The sequence below is a fragment of the Dipodomys spectabilis genome, unplaced genomic scaffold (genome assembly GCF_019054845.1).
Source record: "Dipodomys spectabilis isolate Male_0828 unplaced genomic scaffold, ASM1905484v1 ptg000174l, whole genome shotgun sequence".
NCBI lineage: Eukaryota > Metazoa > Chordata > Mammalia > Rodentia > Heteromyidae > Dipodomys > Dipodomys spectabilis.
The window spans coordinates 2,637,570-2,665,240 of NW_024870851.1; the positions used below are offsets into that span (position 1 = coordinate 2,637,570).

The 27,671-nt window shown below is 37.8% G+C and overlaps 1 protein-coding gene across 2 annotated transcripts in view; it reads left to right on the forward strand.

The window, feature by feature from the left end:
* Positions 1–27,671, forward strand: part of Sp3 (Sp3 transcription factor) — a 60,417-nt gene that overhangs the window by 23,537 nt on the left and 9,209 nt on the right. For both annotated transcript variants that reach the window (XM_042694040.1, XM_042694041.1), the window contains exon 5: positions 23,400–23,592. In XM_042694040.1, coding sequence (XP_042549974.1) covers positions 23,400–23,592 — 193 coding nt within the window. The remainder of the gene's footprint in view (positions 1–23,399; positions 23,593–27,671) is intronic.

Genomic DNA, 27,671 nt, shown 5'->3' on the forward strand with positions numbered 1-27,671 from the left:
AGGTTTTGGCAAGAGTCCATTATTACCACTCTCGGTTATTAAGACTTAGGAAAAATTTAAGGCCACTCAGAGTAAAGGAATAGTTAGTGTCTTTAGTTGGGGTAGGAAAAGAGACTGAAAGCATCCATTGGCTGTCAAAACTAGATAAACACAAGTAGAGAAAAATAGTCTGGGGGCGTGAAGATAGAAAAATAAGAGGAGGGGTAACAAGTTTGACAAGAAATGTATTTATTATCTTATGTAACTGCAACCCCTCTGTGCATCACTTTGACAATAAAAAAAAGAAATGTGGTAAACATGCAGGGGGTTCTAGATATTGGCATTTAGAACTGACTAAAACAGATAAGATGTCCTAAGTTTTTAATACTTGTACAGCCATAGAAACCACAAATATATATGAAAGTTTGAAAGAAAAAGTGTATTTTTGAGAGTTAATGATCTAGCTTCTACTCGCAGGCTGAGAATTCTGCTCCGCTGTAGAGGCACTATGTGATGCGTACTTCATTAGTGGAGGAAGAGGATAATAGGTAAGAAAAACCTGGAGGAGGCACAGAGAAACAGTGTACCAAAGAATCAGTTTTAACTGTTTCTCTGTGTATGGGATTTGGGAGTCATGAGTCTTCCTAAACACTTGATAGAATTGCCTTTTCCAGTAATCCTTAAAGTTGGGCATAGCATAGCAAATCTTTTTGTGAGCTTTAAATCTGATTGATAGGTTAAGTGTAGGTTGTGATTTACCACATACCCTTTTTACCTTTCATGTAATCTTGGAAAGGTTCTCATGTGTTGCCTCAGTACCTGAGGGGCTGCTAGGACTAGATCTTCTGCCAACCAGAATTGTAAAATTAATGGGAAATAGACTTGTATTGAGCAATAGAGAAATAGAGATTTGTGTGTTTGGTGCTGGGGATTGAACTCAGGGCCTTGACTCTGTCCCTGAGCTTTTTTGCTCAAGGCTAGCACTACCACTTGAGCCGCTTCCAGCCTTTTTGGTAGTTAATTGGAGGTAAAAGTTTCATAGACTTTCCTGCCCAGAGTGGTTTCCAACTGAGATCCTCAGATTTTAGCCCTCCGAGTAGCTCGGATAACAAGGGTGAGTCCTTGGTGCCCAGCTTGAAATTATTTCCCCCCAAACTGTTGGTTGATATATTAGGATATAATTTTGGGTTCTGAATAAATGTGTAGATATTTGGGGGCGAAGGAGAAATGGACAAGATGCAGCCTTTTGGCTTATATCTTTTTTTTTTTTTTTTTTTTTGTCGGTCATGGGGCTTGAACTCTGGGCCTGGGCGCTGTCCCTCAGCTCTTCAGCTCAAGGCGAGCGCTCTACCACTTGAGCTACAGCGCTACTTCCGGTTTTCTAGTGGTTTTATTGGAGATAGGAAGCTCACGGTCTTTTCTGCCCGGGCTGGCTTTGAACCTCGATTCTCAGATCTCAGCCTCCTGAGTAGCTAGGATTACAGGTGTGAGCCACCGGCGCCCGGCTGGCTTATATCTTTTAATAGCCAGCTCACAGGTTGACTGAATGTCCATTTATATAGATAATATAGCAAAGAGATGTCTTTGATAAAAGACAAAGGGGAGGAAAATAGTGAAGCAGCTAGGTGCCATTTGTTCGTGCCTATAATCCTAGTTACTTAGGAGGCTGAGATGTGAGGATATTGATTGGAAGCCAAGCAAAAAGCTTGAATTAGAGGCAGAGCTCAAGTGGTCAAACACCAACTCTGGGCGGAAAGGTCAAATATGCAACATTGTGTTTAAGCCTTTGCGACTGCATACTTCACCTTCCCTCCCAAAATAGGGATGTATTAGAAGAAATAATTCAGAGTGATACTAGATAATGTTTAATGGATTATTTAAAGCATTTTCTATTTCTGGTTAAATGGCACAAATTAAGCTTGTTTTCAGTCTACAGCAACTGTTGGAAATAATCCCTATGGGGAAAAAATAACACTCCTTTCTAACCCAGGTTTGAGAAAAGGGAATCTTTGTCTAATAGCACAATATACTTTTTTTTTTTTTTTAATGATAGGAGGGGAGAACCCATACACGGTGATTTCTTTTAAGTTGTAGCAGTAGCAACCACACAGTTTTTGTCTATTGCTACAGTAGAACCCTTTCCTCAGATGAAGACTAAGGGTAGATTTTCAGTGTATTAAACTAATTTCAGTTGGCTTCCCTTATTTTTATGAGAACTTGGACCTGATGTATTCTTGTTCTCTGATGGTATTATTACATGAAATCTCCTTTAACAGTTTGAAAGTCTGTGTGCTGGAGCTAATGTTAGTCACTCTGACCATCTTCATTTTAAGGGCATTCAGTTTCTTGGACCTAGTCAATCCACTGTTTATATATGATTTTAACAATGCTGGTTGATTTCTAAGTGTAAAACTGATTTGGAATATGTAGATTAAAAGGAGTAATATGACCAGGTATTGTGACCTGGAAACTGGAATTAGAGTTCAGACAAAGCAGAAAATCAAGTAATTAAAATAAATTAGAAAGTATTGGATCAATGTTCCATGGCTTTGTCTAATCCTTGTATGTTACTTTTAATAATAAATGGGGCTTACTAGACAAAGATTAAAAATAATCTGAGCCTGTCCTGGCAACCTGACTCATGCCTATAATCTCAGGTCATAATCCCGGGCAAAAATTAGTGAGACCCCATCTTAACCAGCTCGCTGGACATTGTGGTACACTTCAGTCAACCTAGCTACATAAGAGATGTTAAATAGGAAGATCGAGGACCAAGGCTAGCATAGGCAAAAACTTGAGACTATTGGAAAAATAACAAAAGCCAAAAGAGCTGAGGATGTTCAGCTCTAAAAAGTCTTAACTAAAAAACCTGGAACCTTTTTTTGTTGTTGTTCTGTTTTTTGAGAGATGATTTCAGATCCAGGTTGGCCTTGAACTTTATTAGATTGATCCTTCTACCTTAGACTGCTGAGTGCTGGGATTGTGGCTGGCTATGCGTTGCCATTCCCTACTAAAATATGCTATTTTTTGGAATATTTTAAGGGAGGGTTACCATCTGATAGAGTAGAGTAGAATATTGTTATCTTAACTTATCTAGTAGTTCAGAGTAAATAAGATGAAGCTAATGTTTCATTATCCATAGTGTATTAGGTGGAGACTACATAGTCTTTTTTTGTACATATTTGTGATAAGACTGCAAAATAAGATTTCTAGGGCATTTTAGAAAACTAGTTATTTCAAGGTATGTGTCTAAGTTTGTGTTCATATACTGAAAAGGTTGTATTGTTTAGACTTATTAGGAAGAATATTTCTGATAATTTTGTCTCCACATTAATAGAAAAAAAGGAGATTAATAAAGGATTAGTAATAATCCAGGAAAGGAAGCTGTCATAGATGAGTAATAATTTTGTCTAAGGAGATGGTGTTTTGGGAAAAGGTTATTTAATGTTAAAGCAGAGAGAGAGAGTATGTGTGTGTGTGTGTGTGTGTCAGAGAGATAGTAAAGAAATAAAAATAACTGCGTAACTATGCATAACTGCAAAAGTAGTAAGGAAAAAGAAATAATAAGGAAATAAATTTTAGTTTAAAGCTTGTTCCCTAAAGTATTAGCTTTTTTCTCTTTTTAGCATCAAGTGATGTTGTATTTTTAGGAACCCTTATCTATAATTTAGAAGTATTTCCCTAAAAGTTGGGAAAAATATTTCTTGGTGGCCCTGAAATGCCCAAAGGAATCTAAATAGATATGAAAATCTAATTAAGCAATTTGTGAGATTTTATAGGATTACCTTGTAATTCTATTTAGGTGTTTATGACAGGTGAAATGTACTAAAGAAAGGTAAATAAGATAAACTTTCAGAATCAAGTAAAGTGATTTAATTTGCTTAAAAATTTGAAGGCAGAGAATATGAAAGACTTTGATAAGAACAAAGTCTTAATGATATATTATTGATAAAGGAGAATATCTTATCAACAATGCTGTTATTCATATTTATCCAGTATTAGCTATTTAAATTAAGTATGCTTATTCTAGATTTCATAAGTCAGTTAAGAGTTTACCTAAAATACTCTGTTAACTCTGGATCATTTGTAGCTAATTTTGGAAAGAGGTTTTTAGGATATTGTCTTTTCTTTTTTTGTTTTTTTGGGGTCCGGTCGTGGGGCCTGAAGTCTGGGCCTGGGTGCTGCTCTCAGCTCTTCAGCCCAAGGCTAGCACTCTAACACTTGAGCCACAGCACCACTTCCGGCCTTTTCTTTTTGCTTATGTGGTGCTGAGGAATCGAACCCAGGGCCTCAGGCATGTAAGGCATGCGCTCTGCCACTGAGCTACCTTCCCAGCCCCGTCTTCCGGCTTTTTTCCCCCCTCCTTAGGTGGTGCTGAGGAATCAAACCCAGGGCCTCAGGCATGCAAGGCAAGCGCTCTTCTGGTAACATTTTTAATAGAAATCAAGCCACATCTGAGTTATTAGTTCTTAATATTGAAAATATCACGTGTATTCTTTTGTATGTGTGTATTATCACTTAAATTTTATTTTCCTTTAATTTTAGCTTTCAGGTGTGCAGGAATTTTTTTCTTGTGGAATTAGTGTTTCAATCTGCACTTGGTAAGCTTCTATTAATAGATTTTTTAGGGGGGGGGGCTTGAACTCAGCCTGGGCACTGTCCTTGAGCCTTTTGGGCTCAAGGCTAGTGCTCTACTACTTGAGCCACAGCACCACTTCCATCTTTTTCTGAGTTTATTGGAGACAAGAGTCTCGTGGACTTTCCTGCCAGGACTGGCTTTAAACCCTGATCCTCAGGTCTCAGCCTCCTGAGTAGCTAGGATTACAGGTGTGAGCCACTGGTACTGGCTGTTTTTTAGATCTTAATGATAGAAAACAGACATAATGGGCTGGGAAGGTGCTAGAGCGCTTGCATTGCATGCATGAAGCCCTGGGTTCGATTCCTCAGCACCCTATAAACAGAAAAAGCCAGAAGTGGTAGAGCACTAGTCTTGAGCTGAAGAGCTGAGGGACAGCACCCACACCCAGAGTTCAGGCCCCACAACCAGAAAAAAAGAAAGGAAAATAGATATAATACAATAAGACAATACTTGTGTTTTATAAGTTGTGTTTTGGGGGGGTCAGGGGGAAGCAGTTTGGGGCTTTATAAGGTTTTAAAATGTGGTATGCAGTTATTTTTTACTTTATTTTTTTGGGTCCGGTCGTGGGGCCTGAACTCTGGGCCTGGGCACTGTCCCTCACCTCTTCAGCTCAAGGCTAGCGCTCTACCACTTGAGCCACAGCGCCACTTCCGGGTTTTTCTCTTTGCTTATGTGGTGCTGAGGAATTGAACCCAGGGCCTCATGCATTCAAGGCAAGCACTCTACCACTGAGCTATCTTCCCAGCCCTTATTTTTTTACTTTCTATTTCTTTCTTTCTTTTTTTTTTACTTTGAAATAATTTTACCTCAAAGGTGAAATCAGATTTTAAACTACTTTATTAGCATATACAAATAGCATAAAAAACATACCCCTCCTACAATTTTGTAGATGTGTACAGTATATTTTGAACAAGTTCAGTCTATTATATTCCTTTAACCCTTTTGGTGGGTTTCATAATGTTGTCTTCATAAGTGTATATGTAACATATGTAATACTCGCCCATTCCCTGCTCTACTGATCTCTATCCCCACAAAGCCTATCCTTTTCTTCCTCCTTTTGTCTATATTCCACAGGAGTGAAAATATGTAATACTTGGCATCTTGAGTTTAGTTTATTTTGCTTAACATGATAATCACCAGTTCCATATATTTTCCTACATGTGACATAGTTTCATTCTCCTTTGTGGCTGAATAATATTTCATGGTATTACATATACTATATTTTTATCAGTTGTTGGGCACCTCTGCTGATTGTATAGTTTGGCTATTGTGAATAGACCTTGAATAAACATGAGTATGCACATCTCTGTTTTGTATACTGATTTGATTTCCTTTCAATGGCTGTATGCCCAAGAGTGGTATATCTGAGTGATGAGGTGAGTTTATTTTTAGTTGTTCTCCCTCCCCACCCCCAATATCAGAGTTTGAATTCAGAGTCTTGAGCTTCCTTTGTGCTCTACCATTTGAGCCATGACTCTAGCCCTGCTTTTTGGTGAGCTGGACTCAAACTGTGATCCTCTTGGCTCTCAGTCTCCTGAGTTAGCATTGTAGAGATGAACTGGCATACTTTTACTTTCCTGATAAACCACCATATTGATTTCCATAAGGGTTGTACTAGTTTTCATTCCTGCTAACAGTGTGTGAGAGGGCCTTTCCCATGGCCTCCTTGCTAGCATTTGTTCTATGATTGTCATTTTGACTGGTGTAAGGTAGAACGTCAGTGTGTCTATTGATTTGTACTTCCTTTACGGCCAAGATGTTAAATATTTCCTTATGTATTTATTAGCCATTGTGCTACAGATAACTGTACAGTTCATTTGCCCATTTATTACTTGGATTATCCTTCTGCTAGTTAACTTTTTGATTTCTTTGTATATTTGGAAATTAATAGTTTATCTGTTTAGTAGATTGGGGAAAAGTGTCTCCTATTCTGTGGACTGTCTCTTTATTCTGGAAATTTTGTAGAAACTTTGATTGGATGCAGTTCCATTTGTCAATTCTATTTCCTGGGCAGTGGAGTCCTATTCAAAATGATTGCCTATGCCTATATATGAACCAGTGTTTTCTGTAGTTTCAAATCTTATGTTAAGATCTTTGATCTATTCTGAACTTGACTAACTTCACTCATCTCCAGTTAGCTAACCAGTTTATTTGTTAAAGATGTGAGAAAAACACTTTACTATCAAAGTAGATTCTTCCTTTATGTCAGTCTTGTAAGAATTGTCTGAAAAGTTCCTGCCTTGGCATTACATTTTAAAGTCCTTTTCTCTAAGAATCCCGTTAAAAGCTCTTTGACTTTTAGTTATATCCTGTTAATATAGCCACATCCTTTTGTGGACTGTCAACCTGAACTCAGCCAATCTGAGCAGAGGGGCAGGGCCTGCTGGATTAGGGATAAAAAGGAAGCAAACAGTTTGCATACTCTATGTGCTTGCTTGCCAGATTTTTGGCTGATGGCACACTCTTCTGCAGAAGTAAACTTTGCCTTGTTAGTGTCTTTGTTCAGAGCCATTTCTAACAAAGAGGCTCTCTTCTCCAACACATGTTTTCGGCTCCTTTGTCAAACATGAGATGTGGGTTTATTTACAGGTCTTCTATTATGTTCCATTGGGTTTTGTGTCTTTTGTGCCAGTATCAAGCTGTATTTGTTACTGTGGCTCTGAATTTTAGGATTGATTCTTTTCTATGATGAATAACATTGGAGTTTTGGTTGGAGTTGCGTTGAATTTTTTTTTCAGGAATATAGCCATTTTCACAATATTCTGCCAACCTATGAACTTGAGAAGTCCTGCCATCTTCTGGTGTCTTCAGTTTCTTTCTTCAGGTCAGGAATTTATTATTTTTATTTAAGTTTATTTAATTAAGTTTCTTCCTATATGTATTTTTGAGGCTACTATGAATAGAATTGTTTTCTTGATTTCTTTCCTAGCTACTGATTTTTTTGGGGTGGGTTATGGGGGATTGAACTCAGGGACCAGGCACTTTGAGCCACAGGTGCATTTTTTTTGTTTTCTGGTGGTTAATTGGAGATGAGTCTTACAGATTTCCTGCCTGGGCTAGCTTTTGAACCCTGATTTTCAGATCTCAGCCTCCTGAGTATATAGGATTGCAGGTGTGAGTCACTAGCATCCAGCTTCTGGTTTTTGTTTTTGTTAGTCTTTTAGCCTCCTGTTAAATGTAGAAGTTTTTTTTTAAAATTTTAATTACTTGTTTTATGTGTGTGTGTGTGTGTGTAAAAGTTTTAGGGCTTAAGTATAGGCGTGTATCATATGTAAGTAGGGATAATTTGACTTTTTCCTTCTTTTGGAGACCTTTTGTTTTGCCTCATTTCTGTGGCTACAAGTTTCAGTACTGTATTGCTTAAGGGGGCGAAGAGTAGATAACCTTGTCTCTTGTTCTTGACTTTAGAGGAAATAATTGCAGTTTTTCCACTCTTAATATGATGTTGTTTTTATGTTTGTCATATATAGCTTTTGTTATGAAGTTCCCTCTTCCAAGTTTCTTCAGAGCTTTTTTTTTTTTTTTTTGAATTGCAGATAGTTTATTGGCAAGTAAATGGTTTCAGCTGCAGTATAAATTCACTTGAACAGGAGACAATAATCAAGTTAAAAGAATCTGTCAGTATTTGGGCTGTCATATAGAAATCAAAAATCACTCTGGCCAGATCTTAAAGAAAATTTGTCCTCTTATTAGTCCACATGGAATGGGTCCATAGTACCTGGAATCTGTAGAATTCTGTAGATTGTCTCCTTCTAGCCAAACATGACCCATTGGCACCTAGCAAGCATGGGGTCCTGAGTTCAAACCCTAGTAATAACTATGGTTTTTAAAGAAATCTGATAGACTAGTGGTGAGACCAATTACTTGTTTACAAATATTTGACTTTGAATCACTTGGACTTTTTGCGCTCACAATGTCACCTCTTTGGATACCATAAAAATGCCAACTAAGATTTTCTGCAAAGACAATATCTGAATTATGAATTGTAGGCTTCATTAATAGTCCAGAACACATTACAACACCACCAACGAATTCAAAAGCACAATGGGCTATACAGCCATACTGAATAGTATAGCCAGCAGGTCGAAAGGTTAGTTCTCGAAGCATAGTTCTATGTTGAGTCTGCTACCATTGGCCATAGGTATGCTCTACAAATGCAGATGATCCATAGTTTTAGGATATCTGAGCCCCTCAGCAGTTCTCCGGGTTTACGTCCTTCAGAGCTTTTAAATGGTTTATATTCTCTTGAATCAGTTTTTGTAGGTCAGATCAGTAAGAAATGTGTCTCTTTCTTCCAGATTCTTCAGTTTATTCATGCACAAATTTTCTAAGTATTCTCTAATTAGCTTCTGAATTATATTGTTATATCTTGTGATGATTCCTTTTTTACCTGCAACATAATTAATTGAGACTTTTTCTTTTGGTCAGTTTGACTATGAGTTTATTGACTAAGGATTATTATTATTTTTATTTTTGGTCGGTTGTGGGGCTTGAATTCTGGGCTTGGGCGCTGTCCCTGCGCTCTTCAGCTCAAGGTCAGTGCTCTACCACTTGAGCCACAGCACCACTTCTGGTTTTCTAGTGGTTTATTGGAGATAAGAGTCTCATGGAGTTTCCTGCCTGGGCTGACTTTGAACCGTGATCCTCAGATCTTAGCCTTCTGAGTAGCTAGGATTACAGGCGTGAGCCACCAGTGCCCGGCTGACTAAGGATTATTTTACCTTTATAAAGCACCAACTTATTTCATCGATTCATTATATTGTTTTAATCTCCATTTTCTTAATTTCTGTCTTGTTTTTTCCTCTAGGGGCTAAAGGTCCATCCTTTATATGAGAGTTCTCTTTTTTGATACAGCTATAAACATCTTAGCAATGGCGTTGCTATATCCTAGCAGTTGTATTTTTATTATAAAGATTCTATGATACCCCATCTCCCAACCCTAGTATGTGTTTCTTCAATAGCCTACTATCATTCAAACAGTATATTTTTTTAGTTTCTAGGTACTTGAATGTTTTTTCTAGCTTCTTTCTTGATTTCTGATTTATTCCATTGTGATCTGGTAAAATATGGGAAGAAGTTTCAATTTTATTTTTACTAAGACTTGGTTTATATCCTAAAATGCGATTATCCTGGACAAAGTTCCATGGGCTTCTGAAAAGAGTGTATATCGTGCAGCTGCTGGATGAAATATTCAGTAGGTGTTTGTTAGGCCATAGTATCAATTTTGAAGGTTTTTTTTTTTTTTTTGGGTGGATTGTTTCATTTGATATTATGGTCTCCCACTGTTACTGTGTTGTGCAAGTCTGTATGCTTGTAAGTCCAATAGTAATGAAAGTAAGTGTGCCAACATTTTATGTGTATGTGTTAACAGTTGTTTTCCTTCTTTTGATGGATTATTCGATTTATTATGAGTAGTGTGGTTTTGAAGTTTGTTTTGTCAGATACGAGTGTAGCTACTCTTTTTTTTTTCAAACTCTTTATTGTGATTAAGTGATTACATAGTTTCCAAATTTCATAGTATTGTGGAACAGTGATGCTTAGTTAAAGTCACAAACACATTCTAACTTTCATGGGGCAAATTGTCTCTATAATATTTATGAGTTATATGAACTTTGCAATACAGTTATTTCTTCCACATTGGGTGATGTGTACATTTCTTTTGTTTTGCATAGCATCAGCTGTTCCCTCCCTCCCATTGCTGCCATTGAGTTGCTTAGTTCATTTTGATCAATGTCCAGTCCAGTCCAGTCCAGCTGATGGGTCCCGCTGTTTTATGTTTTTCCCTGATTCCCTCTGGTTCTGTGTCTTTGTCCTGGTTTCCCTCCAGTTTGCACATATATATCATATATGTGGTCAGCAGCATGGGGTTATTTAGTAGTGATTCAACCAGATGAGTGGAAGTCCTTTATTTTTTTTTGTTTTTTTGTCTCCTCCCCCCCCCCCCCCCCCCCCCCCATCATGGGTTCTGAACTCTGGGCCTGGGCACTGTCCCTTAGCTCTTTAACTGAAGGCTAGTGCTCTACCACTTGAGCCTCAGCTCCACTTTGGCTTTTTCTGCATATGTGGTGCTGAGGAATCGAACCCAGGGCCTCATGCATGCAAGCCCTTAAAAGTCTTGTTAATTTTGCCAGGCGCTGGTGGCTCACGCCTGTAATCCTAGCTACTCAGGAGGCTGAGATCTGAGGATCGCGGTTCAAAGCCAGCCCGGGCAGGAGAGACCGTGAGACTCCTATCTCCAATAAACCACCAGAAAACCAGAAGTGGCGCTGTAGCTCAAGTGGTAGAGCGCTCGCCTTGAGCTGAAGAGCTGAGGGACAGCGCCCAGGCCCAGAGTTCAAGCCCCACGACCGACCAAAAAAAAAAAAAAAGTCTTGTTAATTTTGTCATATCACCTTACATTTTGGATTTAACATCCACTTATCAGGGAGATCATGTGCCATTTGTCTCTTTGCTCTTGGCTTACCTCACTCAACATGATTTCTTCTAGCTCCATTTCCCTGTAAATGCCATTATTTTGTCCTTTCTAATGGCTGCATACTATTCCATTGTATATAGATACCACAATTTTTGGATTCATTCATCTGTGGTGGGACATCTGGGTTTTTTTTCCATATCCTGGCTATTATGAACAGTGTGAGTGTAGCTACTCTTGAGGCTTCTCTATAGCCTGCTCTTAAGATGCCTTTATTTGGAAAATCTTTTGTATCTTATTGCCCTTTCCTTACCTTATGTCTTTTACCCTAAGATGAGCATTATCTTGTCATTGTCAGTGAGATGTTTACTTGTAGGGAACAAATAGTCAGGTCTTGTTTTTTAACCCAACACTGCTGTTCTTGTCTTTGTTTGGTGCCAGTCTTGTGGTTTGAACTAAGCCTGGGCACTGTCTGAGCCTTTTTGCTCAGGGCAAATGTACTACCATTTGAACCAGACTACTACTCCTGACTTTTTCAGTGGTTAATTGGAGATCAGAGTCTCATAGACTTTGCTTCCTCAGGCTGGCTTTGAATTTGAACCTTAATTTTCAGACCTCAGCCTCTCAGGATTACAGGCATAAGCCACTAGCATCTGACCTGTTCTTGTCTTTTGATTGGAGAATTGAGGCCATTTAAAATTTGTTATTAATCTTGAGTGGCATATTTCTGTTACTTTGTGTGATGTCTGCTTTTTTCCCTAACCCTATTTGCTAATCTAGTCACCTAATGGCATTTATTATTTTCTGGTTCTGTTTCTTCCTCTTCTGTGTGTAGAATTTCGTTATGTTCTGCAGTGCTAGTTAAGACAGTTATGAATTTCTTTTTAGTTTTGGTTTGTCTTGGAAGGATTTTATTCTCCTTCAAATTATGAAGGATAGTTTTTCTAAATATATATATCTAGCTTGATAGTTGTGTAAGGGCTTGGATTATGTCCTTAATTCTTACCTTGCATCTATCTAGTCTGTGCTAAGAAATGTTACTTCAGTAGGCTTGCTTTTTGTATGTGACTTCTCACTTCTGCTTTGTAGCTTTCAATATTTGTATTATGTATGTATATTTAATACTTTAACTATAATATGTGTAGGGATTTTTAAAAATCTTTCCTGTTTGTGGGTTTTTCTTTTTCTTCTTTTTTCTTTTTCTTTCTTTTTTTGGTTGGTTGTGGGGCTAGAAGTCTGGGCCTTTCTGTCAAGGCTAGCATTCTTAACACTTGAGCCAGTGTCATTTCTGGTTTTCTGGTGATTAATTGGAGATAGTCTCACAGTTTTTCCTGCCCCTGCGATTCAGATCTCAGCTTCACGAGCAGCTAGGATTATAGGTGTTCGGCCCTGGCTTTCAGCTCCTGTTTGTGTTTTGTAAGCCTCCTTTACCCTAGTAACCCAATCTCAAGATGGGGATGATTTTTTTTTTTGCCCTTATTTTGTTAAGTACATTTTCTTTCTTTTCTTTTCTTTTCTTTTCTTTTCTTTTCTTTTCTTTTCTTTTCTTTTCTTTTCTTTTCCTCCCTCCCTCCCTCCCTCCCTCCCTCCCTCCCTCCCTCCCTCCCTCCCTCCCTCCCTCCCTCCCTCCCCCTCTCTCCCTCCCTTCCTCTCTCCCTCCTTTCCTCCCTTCCTTCCTTCCTTTCCTTTCTTTCTTTTTTTTTGGGTCTGGTCGTGGGGCTTGAACTCTGGGCCTGGGCGCTGTCCTTCAGCTCTTCAGCTCAAAGCGAGCGCTCTACCACTTGAGCTACAGCGCCACTTCCGGTTTTCTGGTGGTTTATTGGAGATAGGAGTCTCACGGTCTCTCCTGCCCTGGCTGGCTTTGAACCGCGATCCTCAGATCTCAGCCTCCTGAGTAGCTAGGATTACAGGTGCGAGCCACCAGCGCCTGGCTTTTTCTTTTTTCTTATGTGGTGCTGAGGAATCGAACCCAGGGCCTCAGGCATGCAAGGCAAGCACTCTACCACTGAGCTACCTTCCCAGCCCCTGTTAAGTATATTTTCCATGCCTTTAAGCTTGTATATCTTCTCCTAATATCCATGATTTATGTATTTTTGTTTTTGTTTTTTGGTCAGATGTGGGCCTTGACCTCTGGGCTTAGTCGCTGTCCCTGTACTCTTCAGCCCAAGGCGAATGCTCTACTGCTTGAACCACAGCACCATTTCTGGTTTTCTAGTGTTTTTATTGGAGATAAGAGTCTGATGGACTTTTCCTGCCTGGGCTGGCTTTGAACCGTGATCCTCAGATCTCAGCCTCCTAAGTAGCTAGGATTACAGGCATGAGCCACCACCGCCTGGCTGGGTTTGGTGTTTTGATGTTGCAAAAGGAGAGGAGAGGATTATTATTAGCTTTTTTTTTCTTTGATTGAATTCCTCTACTTTTATCTTTGATCCATGATATCATATTATTATTATTATTTTTTTTTTTTTGGTCGGTCATGGGGCTTGAACTGTTGGCCTTGGTGCTGTCCCTGAGCTCTTCAGCGCTACTTCCAGCTTTATCTGTTTATGTGTTGCTGAGGAATTGAACCCAGGGCCTCATGCATGCAAGGCAAGCACTCTACCGCTGATCCACCTTCCCAGCCCTCATATTATTTCTTTTTTAAATACAAATGTTTATTTTGGAATGCTTTTATATTTACAGAAAAGTTATAAAAGGAATCCTCTATATTCCTTATTCAACTTCCCTGATGCTATCATTGTGTTACAATCATACTACATTTGTGTGATGCTATATTATCCACTTGTTCCATTCTTTTGGTAAGGCTGAGTTTTTACTTTGGTAATTGAGCCTTTCAGTTCTGAGGTTTCTGCTTGGATTCTTTCCTGTCCGCCCCCCCCAAGGATTTCTAGATTTATTTATTTATTTATTTTTGGTCAGTTATGGGGATTGAACTCTGAGCCTGGGCGCTGTCCCTCAGCTCTTCAGCTCAAGGCGAGTGCTCTACCACTTGAGCTATAGCACCACTTCCGGTTTTTTGGTGGTTTATTGGAGATAGGAGTCTCACCGTCTTTCCTGCCGGGGCTGGCTTTGAACTGCCATCCTCAGATCTCAGCCTCCTGAGTAGCTAGGATTACAGGTGTGAGCCACCGGCACCCGGCGATTTCTAGATTTTTATTTAGTTCTTCTTACATATCCTGCATTGTCTTCCTATAGCATTTAGGTGTTTATTTATATTTTCTCTGAATTCATTCACATGCTTATAAACATCCTCTAATTTTATTGATCATTCTTACATCATTGTTCTTTTGAGTTCATGGTTCAAAGTTTCATGTGCTTCACTATTGTTCAAATTCTTTGTTTAAGTGAAATCACCGAATTTTGGAGGAAATATGTTACCTGTTTTCATACATCTTATGTTTGTACATTGAGATTTATGTGTATGAAGCCCATATTATTGGTTGGGAGTTTTAATCACCTGTAGTCTTTCAGTTGAAATAGTTCCAGTGTTCTAGCAGGAAAGTTTAGTGACTGGGCTAAGGTTATTTCTAGCTACTGGACTAAGGAGTATGGCTCAGTAGATAAGCATTTGCCCAGGGGGCAGGACAGTAGGCCTGATCCTTATATCACAGTTGAAATTGAGGTAAACTTGACATTCTTTTTTAGAAAGTAGATTGTCTGCTTCTGTACTGCTTGCCATTAAGGTGTTGGCTGCAGAGAGTTTTACAGTTTGTGAGCTTGCCTGGCAGGTTCCCACTTGCTCATAGTTTTCTCCCTGCACCCCCTTTCTGCCCTCAGGAGAAACAAATGTCCAAGGCTAACCCCTAAATACATCAGCATGGTGGGGGGAACTGAGCACTGAATTCTGTACAGACTGGGGGATGTCTGAAGGATTGTGTTCATTCTGCCTACTTGTCTCAATGCTTACAAACCCCATGTAGCATTTCACTTCTGTTTTTCCAGGAAGAGGTAATAGAAGTGTCATGATTCAGGTCTGGACTCAGTCCTGGCTTTCAGCAAATACGTGCTACAATGTTGTTTCCAGGCATGGGTCCCAGTATGTTTAGGGCCTGTTCTTCACCTCTTTGTGTGGGGAGGAGACTGTGGGTATCACTTCAGGCAATGGGGAGACTGGTTCTAGAGACCAGATTTTAAGCCAGCCACAGGCTTGATACTTTGTTTCCATTCTAGAATCAGATATTTATTCACTGTTGACCACGGAGCATCCTTGTTGTACCCTATGCTGCTGGTGAAATTCCTGTAGCTTGAAATTGTCTGTGGGATCAGGTCAGCCTTTCCCTTTCCTTTCACACTGAATCTAGCAGATGTCCTAAGACTACTTGAGCCATGAGGGTTCCTTGTTTTCATGCCCATATTAGTATCTCCATTCTAAACTAATAGGCACACTCAAGATGATACCTTGGCATTACCTTCTGAGACTAGGAAAGTGGCAGAATATCCTTATGCACTGAGGTTACTTAAGCCTTCCACATTGAAGCACTGGATTTAAGGCTTTTGAGAGGCATGAGATTATCTTGCATTTTTAGCCAGCAGTCTGTCACCCAAGCTGTCTGTTTTGCCTTGTGATGATGTCTTCAGCATTCCTGGGGATGGGTTTGGAACTGTTTGCTGACCTTGGTTTTTTGGTGGGTTTCTGTTGTACTACTGTATTTATTGTGATTCCTGATGCTCTTTCTCTTCTCAGAGCGTAGTCTCTCCTGCGTTACCTGACTTTATTCATGGAGTCAAAAAAGTGAATGCTTTTGATCTACCATCTTGCCCTGCCTCTTCCCAAAAGTCAGATTTAAATAAGCGTATTCATTTTTTAATACTACTAGTATGCATAATACGGACTGCTACTCAATATAAAGGTTAGTTTACAATGTTTCTGATAGTCTTTATATGTGAAATCTACTTTTGTGGGCTAACTTAGGAAATTTGTGCGAGTTTATTATGCTTGCTTTGTTGGTCAATTTTTGCTCCCTGTAAACACTTTATTTTGGAGATTTTTGGGTTAGAGGTTTCAGTCCTGTGACCACAGTCCTGTTGTTTGCACATCAAGTACATAGTAGAACGTAACATCATGGACTGGAACGTGAAAAGAGAGAGAAAGAAGTGTCTGCGTGCCCCACAGTGTTTTTTCAGAGGAGTGCCTCAGTGACCTAAAAATGTCCAACTTAGATCCCACTAAAGGGTTTGCCTACCTCCCAATAGTGTCACCCAAGGGAGAAACTTTAATCACTTTGCCTTTTGGGGGGCATTTAAGGCCCAAACTATGTACCACAGCAAAACTCTTGGAACCAAGCTGATTATTCACAAGAGTGAGATTGCCTTCTTACATTCAATTTTAATGAAGTATGGTTTCAAAAAATAAGCTGGAGCCAGGCAACAGTGGCTCACGCCTATAATCCTAGTTACTCAGGAGGCTGACATACGATGATCAATGATCGCAGTTCAAAGCCAGCCTGGGCAGGAAAGTCCCTGAGACTCTTTCCTCCAATAAACCACTCAGAAAACCGGAAGTGGCGCTGTGGCTCAAGTGGTAGAGTTCTAGCCTTGAGCTGAAGAGCCGAGGGACAGCACCCAGGCCCAGAGTTCAAGCCCCATGACTGACCAAAGAAAAAAATAAATAAACTGGGCACCAGTGGTACATGGCTGTATTTGTAGCTACTTAGTGAGGATCACCATTTGAAGCCAGCCTGGCCAAAGAAAGTAAGATTCTTACCTCCAATTAACCACCACAAAGCTTATTTTCAGCTCCTATTTTGAGCTGTGGCTTAAGTGGTAGTACTAGCCTTCAGCAAAAAACTCAGGGATAGCATCCAGACCCTAAGTTCAAGCCCCAGGACTGGCGCAAATAAATATTAAAAATAAATGTGAAAATATTCCTGAACATGCATTCATTACACAGCTCAGTTAACATGGAGAAGTTCTCAATCCTGTGATAATTGTCAGTTGTGTTTTTAAGTCATTGTGTGATCTGCTGACTGTTTCCCTACTCTTTTTTTTCTATTTTAAAAGTTACTTTTATCATAAAGGTGATGTTCAGAGGAGTTAGTTATGTAAGTCAGTTGATGAGTACATTTCTTTTTGGACAGTGTTCCCCCTTCCCTTGCTCCCAGTTTTTCCCTCTCCACCTACAGATTGTATAGTTTATTTTCAACATGGTGTCTACTGAGTACCACTGAATAAACAAGACAGAAAGGAAAATAAAAACAACGATGAAAAATTCTTGTTTTCATCTCTTGGAGTTCATTTCAATCAATATTGTTTTATGTGCTCAGAAACACATAGGCATTTACCTTTGTGCTTGTTCTTTTTTTTTTTTTTTTTTTTTTTGGGTCCGGTCGTGGGACCTGAACTCTGGGCCTGGGCGCTGTCCCTCAGCTCTTCAGCTCAAGGCCAGCGCTCTACCACTTGAGCCACAGTGCCACTTCCAGCTTTTTTGTTTTTTCTTATGTGGTGCTGAGGAATTGAACCCAGGGCCTCAGGCATGCAAGGCAAGCGCTCTACCACTGAGCCATCTTCCCAGCCCCATGTGCTTGTTCTTAATGTTGTAAATCTTCCTCTCCAAAAGCAAATGATGCCCCAAAAGTAGTGTAAAAGTGAATGTACTTGAGTGATGAAGTGAAAATTTGTGATTTGTTGAAATGCATGTCTTTTGCAAAAGTTGGTGTTACATGAAAACTGTGCAGCCCTGAACCCTATGAATCCTGGTTTTCCCTAGGTGCTTCCCTCAAGAATCATTACCTGTGGATATCAAAAATCTACTGTTACTTGTCTTTTCAGTCTCTTGAATCTCTCTAGATAGTTTTCTCCTGATTTCATAGAAATAGCTCTTACCTGGTTAAGATTGCCATTAATTACCACATTGTTACATCCAAGGGTCATTTCTTATTCCTCATTTTATTTACCAAGTATTTGACATGTTTATATTCTAGAAGTGATACTCCTTCATTTGCTTTTGTACACCACTTTTCTCCCTCACTAGCTATTATTAATTTTCTTGTTAACTTTGAAATGCCCCAGAGTTTCCTTGTGTTTCATGTGCATTTCAGTACCAACTAGATATGTTGATGACAGTCAAATTTATTAGTACTCCAGTCTTCAGCTTTGACTGTAGACCCATGAACTACATCAGCATCTTTGTATATTTAACAGGCATTCCAAAAAAAGTGCTGTTTGGCATCCCTGCCCCAAATCATTTGCTTCTGCCTTCAAAATATTTTCTGACTGGTTCTACAACTTTTCATTAGTACCCTAGTTTAAGCCACTATTATTTTTTAGTAGCCTTTTAATTTACTATGTTGTTCTTTCTTTTGCTTCCTCCCAACAGACTGTACAGCATCCATGGTGATCCTGGATTTATTTTAATAAAATGCAACACAGATTATATTATTCCTCAGTGCATCCTCTCCTGGTTTCCTACAGAATAAAATAAAGTTTTTAGCTAGGTTCTGGTAGCTCATGCCTATAATCCTAGCTACTCCAGAGGTTGAGATCTGAGGATCATGGTTTCAAACCAGGCCAGGCAGGAAAAAAGTCCATGAGATGCTCATTTCCAATTAACTACCAAAAAACCAGAAGTGTAGCTGCAGCTCAAGTTGTAGTGTGCTAACCTTGAGCAAAAAAGCCCTGGGACTGGCACAAAATCATTATCATCATCATCATCATCATCATCATCCTTGGAATAGACTTAAGTAACAGTACATAATGACTGATTATATCATGCATGATCCTTTCCCTGCCCTGGCCCCCATTAAAAAATTTGTTTTAAAATTGTACAGAGGAATTACTGTTATAATAAGTTAGGTAATTTATTTCTATTTGGGCAGTGTCACCCCTTCCTTCACTTTCTCCCAGTTCCCCCCTCCTGTTCCCACCCACAAGTAATTTTAGTTTAGTTTACTGCATTTGTTCACTCTTTCTCTCTCCATTTCTGAGCCCCTTTTCCCCGCAAAAGGCAGAAAACATAAACAAGACAAAAAAAAATTGAAGAAACAAAACAAAAACCTTGTTTCCATTTCCTGGAATTTATTTCGATAAATATTATTTTAAATGTTCAGAGGCATTGTGCCCCTAAGAATCTCCTCCTTTAGTCTCACTGTTTGAATGCCTAGAGTCCTGATATCATGTAGTTTAGATCTGGCCTCCACGTATGAGAGAAAACATGCACCGTTTGTCTCTTTCAGCTTCATTTACCTCACTTAACATGATTTCACAACAGATGGCATAATATTTCTAGTGACTGTAAAATTCCATTGTGTGTAAGTACCACTCATTATTGTAGGGCACCTGGGCTGTTTTCATAACTTGGCTATTGTGGGTAGGGCAGCAGTGAACATGGATGTTCAATTGTCTTTATGGTATCCTTGCTTGTGATGGTCTGGGTAGATGCCCAAAAGTGCTATGACTAGGTTCTGGGGAAGATGTTTAGGGTGGTTGAACTAGTTTCCATTTCCACTAGCAACAGTACAGTAGGGTTCCTTTTCCCCCCAGATCCCCAACAGCATTGGTTGTTCTAATTCTTGATGTTGGCCAATATAACTGACTGGGGTGAGATGGCATCTCAAAGTTGTTTTGATTTACATTTCCATTATGGCCACAGATGTTATTTCCTCATGTGTTTCTTGCCATTCTCGCCTCTTCTGAGTCATAAGTCTTTCCATAGCTCCTTTGCCCATTCAGTAATTGGTTTATTAGTTTTGAGAGAAATTAATTTCTTTAGCTCCTTGTATGTTTTGAATATTAGGCCTTTGTTGGGTGTATTACTGGTAAAGATCTTCTCCCAGTCTGTTTGCTGTCTAGCTTACGTAATTACGTTTTTTGTTTTGTAGAAACTTTATTTTGATGTAATCCCATTTGTCAAGTTTTTCTCCTATCTACTATGTTCCTAGGACTCTTCAAAAAGTTTCTGCCTAAGTCTGCAAGTTCTGATGTTTTTTCTACCCTTTGGCAGTAATTTCAAAGTTTTAGGTCTGAAGTAGAGGTTTTTGATCACTTTGAGTTGATACTTGTGCATGGTGACAAACAGGGAACAACTTTCTGGTTTTCTGCATATGAATACCAAGTTTTCCCAGCACCAGTTATTGAAGAGTCTATCTTTTTCCGCCATCATATATTTTGCTCCTTTATCAAATATCAGATAACAAAATATATGATTTTATTTCTGGGACTAAAAAGACCCAGAAATTCCATTGATCTTTAGGTCTATTTTTACCATGCTGTGTTTGTTACTGTAGCTCTTATAGTAGTGCTTGAGGTCTGGGATTATGATAACCACCAGCATTGCTTTTTTTGGCTAGAATTGCTTTAGCTATTTGAGGTCTTTTGTCATTCCATATGAAGTTTTGGATTGTTTTCTCTCTAAAGAATGTCATTGGAGCCGGACGCCGGTGGCTCACACCTGTAATCCTAGTTACTCAGGAGGCTGAGATCTGAGGATTGAGGTTCAGAGCCAGCCTGGGTAGGAAAGTCCGTGAAAACAGGAAGTGGCGCTGTGGCTCAAGTTACTGGTAGAGTGCTTGCCTTGAGCTTAAGAGCCCAGGCCCAGAGTTCAAGCCCCACGACCAACCAAAAAGAAAATGTCATTGGGATTTTGATGGGGAATGCATTAAATTTGTAGGTCACTTTTGGCAGTATGGCCATTTTCAAAATATTTTACCTATCCATGAACGTGGAACGTCTTAACATTTCTTGATGTCATACTCAATTTCTTCAGATTTTTGTAGTTTTTACTATAAAGGTCTTTTGCTTCCTTGGTTTGGTTTTTGTTGTTGTTGAGGCTATTGCAAATGGAATTGTTTTCCTGATTTCCCTCTCTCTCTACTTGTACATTGTTGGTATACAAAAGGCTATTGATTTTTGTGGGTTAATTTTGTATCCTACTGCTTTGCCAAAATTATTGATCAGGTCCAGGGTTTTGGGGATAGAGGTTTTTTTTTGGGTCCTTTAGACATAAGATTATGTTGTCTGCAAATGTGAATCCCTTTTATGTCTTTTTTCTTGCCTTATTGCTCTGCCTAGGACTTCCAAAATTATATTGAAAAATTTTCACGGTTTAGTATGATGTTCCTAGCCTGCACTCCACCCCCTTTTTTGTGTGTGTCTTTGATCTTAATACTCTTCTTTTTTTTACAGTCATTCTACTCTTGTTACCCAGGCCTCCTTACTTTTTCCCTGAACATGACAAGCATGCATCCAGCTTGTTTTTCCTTTCTGTTTTGACCATATTTTCTCCTTTAGGTTAAATGTCACCACATTGGCAAAAACTATCTCTGCATACTCTAGAAAAAATAGTAACAAGTTCTTTTATTCCCCAAACACTTCAAATGCTGTGTAATTACTTGTCTCCTCCCAATTAAAAAGTAAGCCAAATAAAGGCATGACCTTTACTCTTTAACTGCTTTCTTTGTAGAGTTTAGGATAATGACTGACACATGACACCTACTTACATGTTTGTTTAGAATATAAAATTATATTCTAAACTTTGAATTACAGACTTTCTGACTAGATTTATGTTTTTGGTGTCTTGTCCCTGTATAAAAAGGAACTACAGATGAAGTCATAATAAAATAAATTGGCCATAACAATTTGTGAGTTATCTGTAGAGTATCTGAAGATTATTTAGAATAACTTCTCCTTACACTGAAGCATAATATTCAGGAAATGAATGCAGCATGTGTATAGCAGAAAAACAAAACTACTTTCCAAATCAAGAAGTATTCCCAGGAACCCAGAACTCTTTCTGTACCTTAGCATTACCCTTCTCAGAGTTAGGTCTTCAGTACTCTTCTGTCAACATAGAGTGGTCCTCTAGTTCCTCCATTTAAACACTTAATTTAATAGAATGGAATGGAAGGTAGAGCAATGCCTCATTTATCCCCTCCTACATGCATAGCCTCCCCTATTATCATATCAATTTGTTACACTTGATGAACCTATACTGACACATCATTATCTTCCAAAGCTCATACTCTTAAGGTTCCCTCTTGGTGATCCCCTCCCTCCTTTTCCTTCCTTCCCTTCTTCCTTCTGCCTTCCCTCCCTCACTCCCTCTTGGCCGAACAAGGGGAGTTGAACTTAGGGATTCTACTGCTTATTTCATGCCTCTCTAGTCCATCTATTGAATAATGTCACCATCCTTCTGCCTAGGCAAGAATCCCATGTCGTTCCCCCCCCCCCCCCCCCCCCCCATGTAGTTATTCTGATAAAAACCAAAGGTAATTTTAAAATGTTTGAGAAAATTTGGGCTTATTTTTTATGCTTTTTGAAGAGTCTATTTATTTGGGCAGCCAACCTGCACTGCTGTCTCCTAGTTATGCTTTCCATGGGGTTGGAATGATAGGTAGTTAACACTATGTTAGGCCTTTTATTTGTTGAGATGGGGGAAGGGGGCATCTCGTGAATATCTTTTGCCTAGGCTGGCATGGAACTGTTATCCTTCCACTCTCTACCTCTAATAGCTAGGATCACAAGTGTTAGCCACTTGGCAATTTATATCTTCTAGTTTTATTTATTGTAAATTGTGGCGTTATTAAGTGCACTTTATTTTTCATAGTGCTGGGGATTGAATCCAGGGTCTCACATACCTTCTACCACCGAACTATACCTCAGGAATGTATATTAGGTTCCATAAAGAAAAAATTGCAGGAATTGGTGTTTTACCATAAAGGGTTATATTCAGTGTTCTAAATTGTTTTTTTTTTTTTTTTTAAGGTTTCTAGGGTGAGAAAACCCTCAGTTGATTGGTTCTTAGTTTCATTTAGGAAATGATGTAGTATTGATTTGTAAATAAAAATGTTTGTGGAGAAATTGGTATAACTTGCTATATTCATACTTGCCATATCTATATTCATTTTTTAATTTCTGAGTCTGGTTTACAATAAAACTCAAATTATTAAGTGTCTTACATGTCTATGTATCCTTTAGTAATGTGGCCATTATAAATATTTTAATAAAAATTGACAAAGCTTCCATTTGTAACAGTTTTAAGTTACTTCCCTTTTCCTTTAGTTTCCTTTAGTACAACAGATAGAATAGATGTAATTGTGAGAGACTAAAGGCCTTAGAGTTTCGTCCAGTCTGAATTGGTTATTGTACTTGAGTAATTGAACATCTATTATTGAAGTTTCACTTACTGAGTCCTTTAAAATGTAAGCTTTCTTGCTTAGCCAAAAGAGGGTTTAATTCCTTCTTTTGCTTAATCTTTTATTTAGAATAAAACCTAAATATTGTTTTCGGAAGGAGTGAAACCATAATGATATGCCCTACAATAGGTGATAGTATGACTTTTTTACATAATAAGAACTTGAGATTCAGATTTATGTTATCTCTCAGAACCATTGGGCTGCTTCTCATCTGTTTTGTTCTGTTTTTTTTTTTCTTTAGACATAAGGATCAAGGAAGAAGAACCTGATCCTGAAGAGTGGCAGCTCAGTGGTGATTCTACATTGAATACCAATGATCTTACACACTTAAGAGTACAAGTGGTAGATGAAGAAGGGGACCAACAACATCAAGAAGGAAAAAGACTTCGGAGGGTAGCTTGTACCTGTCCCAACTGTAAAGAAGGTGGTGGGAGGTATGTACACATAAACCATACTTTTAATTTTTTTTGAAGAGGTAATATTCTAATGGTTTAAAGTACTGCATGGCACGTTACTAATTATGGGAAATTATTACATGATCCCTTTGTATGTGTGTATGAGTGTGGCAGAAGTTAGAAGACAAAATATTTGCAATTCTATTTTCTGATCTAAATGCCTTTTAAAACTAAAATTGGGTGTTTTATTTAAAAAAAAAACAAAATCATAAAACATATGGAATTATACAGGCCCACTTCAAAAATCAGCCTGTTTTGCAAATTAGCAATGGGTTTTGTCTAAATAGAGATAAAAACTTTGACTTGAGAATAGCAGTTACTTAAAAGTATAGTTTATGGGAGAAATGGGAGGAAATCTTTAAGGATAGAGCAAAAAAAATTGGCATTATAGTATTGCAACTTGTTTTTGAAAGTAAGTACAGAGAAATAATGTGACAGGAATAAATTAAAAATGATCAGTAAGTATGTTAAATGTGGACAAATTAAGCTTACAAGACTCTCCTGAGATTATATATTTTTTTTTTAAACTTCAAAATCTATCCCAGTGTTGATGAGAAAGAACTCAAATAATTTTGCATAGTAATGTTGGCAATGAGAAGTGACAAAAAATTATTAGGCAACTGTTGATAAAACTTGAATGGCAGCAGTGTTAATATCAGGCAAGGTAGGTCTATAGTGAAAAGCATCAAATGAACAAATAGGAAAATATTGTTGACAATACGAAATTTCCATCAAGACAGTTTAATAGTTATATAACTCACCTTTCTGAAACACCTTTGAATAAAATGAGAACTCTAAAGCCAGATTAACCAAATCTCTGGTCACAGTGGAAGGCATTCTCATACACTAAATATGATAAAAAATATAAGCATTATATGCAAATATACAGTTGATAAGCATGATTATCTTACTGCTTTTAAGTTTGTCTTATTCACTGATTTTCACATTGGCTAGACAATTTGCAGTAATAGCTAATAACTGTTAACATTAAGAATTTCCTGTTTGCACAGTAACACCTAGACACATAGATTGAATCACTTAGAAGAGCATACACTACTGAGATTTGGATTCAATTATGGAAGAGTTTTAACCAGAAATACTGTACTAATTGCCAGTAAACCTGCTTTTGCCATCTATCTGATCCTTAAGATTATTTGTAATTATTATCATCAGCTGTTTAAATTTGGAACTTGACTAGGCAGCAACTCTTCTGAAACTTATTCTCATTTTAGAGGAGTTGTTAAGATAAATTAGTTATGTAGGTCAAATCTAATTGAAAGCCAGAGACTGGCCTTTGTTTTACTTCTTGTTTAAAATAAAAACATTAATATTTGTTTGAAATCTAATACCTCTAGAAATACAGTGATTATAGAAGAATGACTTTTAAACACACCAAATTCCTACCCCACCTCATGGTCACTACTATAACATTTTTATATGTATCTTTCCAGGCATTACATGTATTTTAAAGTAGAAGAGTCATCTTATTGTCACTGTGAACATTTCTTTCCTTGGTTTGAAAATTTATGTGATCATATTTCCAAGTCTAGTCTGTCATTTCTTTTGGCAGTGTAATTTTTATTGTGTATGGAGACGTAATTATCTCTTTGGTGGAGACTTACTAGAATTATTGTATATCCTTGCACATTTGTCTGCTTATCTCGTCAGTATCATTTGGCAGACATGGAGTTGCTAAGGATTTGTCTGCAGAAAGGTTATATTGCTTTCTGTTCTCACCAACAGTGTATCAGAGTATCTGCTTTCCCATATGCTGATCATCTATGGATTTTCATCATTTTTTCTTTTAACATTTTAAGTTTGATAGGCAAAAAAGGTGTGAGGAGGTCATAACTCAATGTTTTGTTTAGTGTATGGTTATTTTTACACTGTCCCTGTGTGTTTAAGAGTGGCATGTTACCACTTTATTCGAGCCACAGCTCCTCTTCTGGTTTTGAGGGTTAATTGGAGATAAGAGTCTTACAGACTTTGCTGCCTGGGCTAGCTTTGAACTGCAATCCTCAGATCTCAGCCCCCTGAGTAGCTAGATTACAGGGGTCAGCCACCAGCACCCTACTGTTTAGTGTATTTTAAAATTACTTGGTAAGGTTCAACGTAATTTTGGTATACTGTTTTATCATTTAAATTTTTATTTATTTGTCTTTTGTGAATATGTTAATTTCTTTGTTAATGTCTTATGTGCAGATTTTTTCCCAGTTTTATATTGTCTTCAAGTTTATGTCAGTGATAAGAAAAAATGTGTTTTTATATCAGTAAAAGAATTCTATCACTTCAGAGTTTACAAACATTTTTAACATAACATTTTCAAGTTGGTCAATTTTCCTTTTATTGTATGCCTTATTACCATACTATTAAAAGTAATTTCTCTTGGGAACATACCTCAGTGATAGATTTGAGTCTCAGAAAGGAAAACCTAAAAACAAACATTAGATTCCCTGGGTATGTTGGCACAGATGTGTTAATTTTAACACTTGAGAGGTAGAGGCAGTAGGATCTTGAGTTCAAGACCCATCTAAGTCACAGAAGGATCTATGTTTTAAAAAAAATTATCTCTATCCTAAGAATTAGAAAAAATATCGTTTTTTCTTTCGAACTTTCTTTTAAAAATAGCTTATTCTAATAAAGTTAGAATAAAAATATTCTATGTAATAAAGGAAATAAGTTTTGGGGGCATGGTAATGGGATTTGAAGTCTGAGTCTGCTTGGTACACAAGTATTCTTCTACTTGTGCCATGTCTCCAACCCTTTTAGCTTTCATTAATTTTTTTTAATACCTTATCTTTTTTGCCTGGGCCAGCCTGAACTATAAGCCTCCTTTTTATACTTTCTAGGTGTCTGGGATGACAGACAAATGCCATTGTTGGTTGACAAAAGGTCTCTCAGATTTTTTTCCCCCAGACTGGCTTAAAACCATGATCCTCCTAATCTCAGCCTTCCAGGTAGCTAGCATTACAGGTGTCAGTCACCTTGCCTGGGTAAAAGTAAGGATCTTAATAAAATATAATATTGTTTCTTAGAGCTCATTTGAGCAGCTGGTTTGTACAGGAGGGAAGGGACACTGATATAAATCACAGTTTTTGCAACTAATTTAGAAGCATTGACATATATAGGAAATCATACTATTAAAAGTACTATTTAATGGTATTAGGCAAAGATGGAGAGAGATGACATTTAGATTTTTAAAAAATATAATCTTGGCCTGCTTACTTTTGGCCTTTTTACTTTAACCACGTTCTTAACACACATAGGAATGATACCATTTTCAGGGAACTAATTTTATTCATGTCTATAATACTCTTTCTGCCTTTTAGGGAAGATGTTAAAGAAAATATTAACTGTGTTCATTTAAGTCAGTATTTACTGAGGAGAAACAACCTTCAGACTATACTGTAGCAGTAGAAATGATAGAAAGTAAAATAAATCTAAAGGCATTAGCTTTTGTAGGGCTTATGTGGATTAATCCATATTTTGTAAACTACTATGTAAAATCTGTTTTGTCAGAATTTTATTTTATATCTTGCTCCTTCCATTTTAAGCAAGAGTCTGGATTTGATTATCTTTTCTTCTCTACCCAGAATTTAGTTTTATTTATTCTTTGTCACTTATTTTGTCATTCCTAAATTATTGGGACCCGGTTAGGAACTCAGAAATAGAAAGTTAAAATGATTAGTTTTTTTTTTTTTTTTTTTTTTTAGTTTATATAATAGGCATTAGTGGTGTGATTATTTGTTAAATCAAGAAGAAAACATGATTAAATCTTTTGCCTGAAGTTTTTTGAGAAATTGACTTCAATTCTTAGCATGTCTAGATCTTATCTTGAATTGGATTTCCTTTTTAAGTAGGTTTTCTTTATATAGTATTTGTGTACAACCCTATTTTTTTCTTTGATGTACATCCCATTTTCAATGAATATTTCTCACTGCTATTACCTTCCTTTTTGTTTACATGATTAAATTGAAAATACCTTTCTCTAGAAGTTTCTTGGTCCTTTGAGGACACAGGTTTGTGATCTGTTGCTGTTAATTTGTTATAGTCTTATA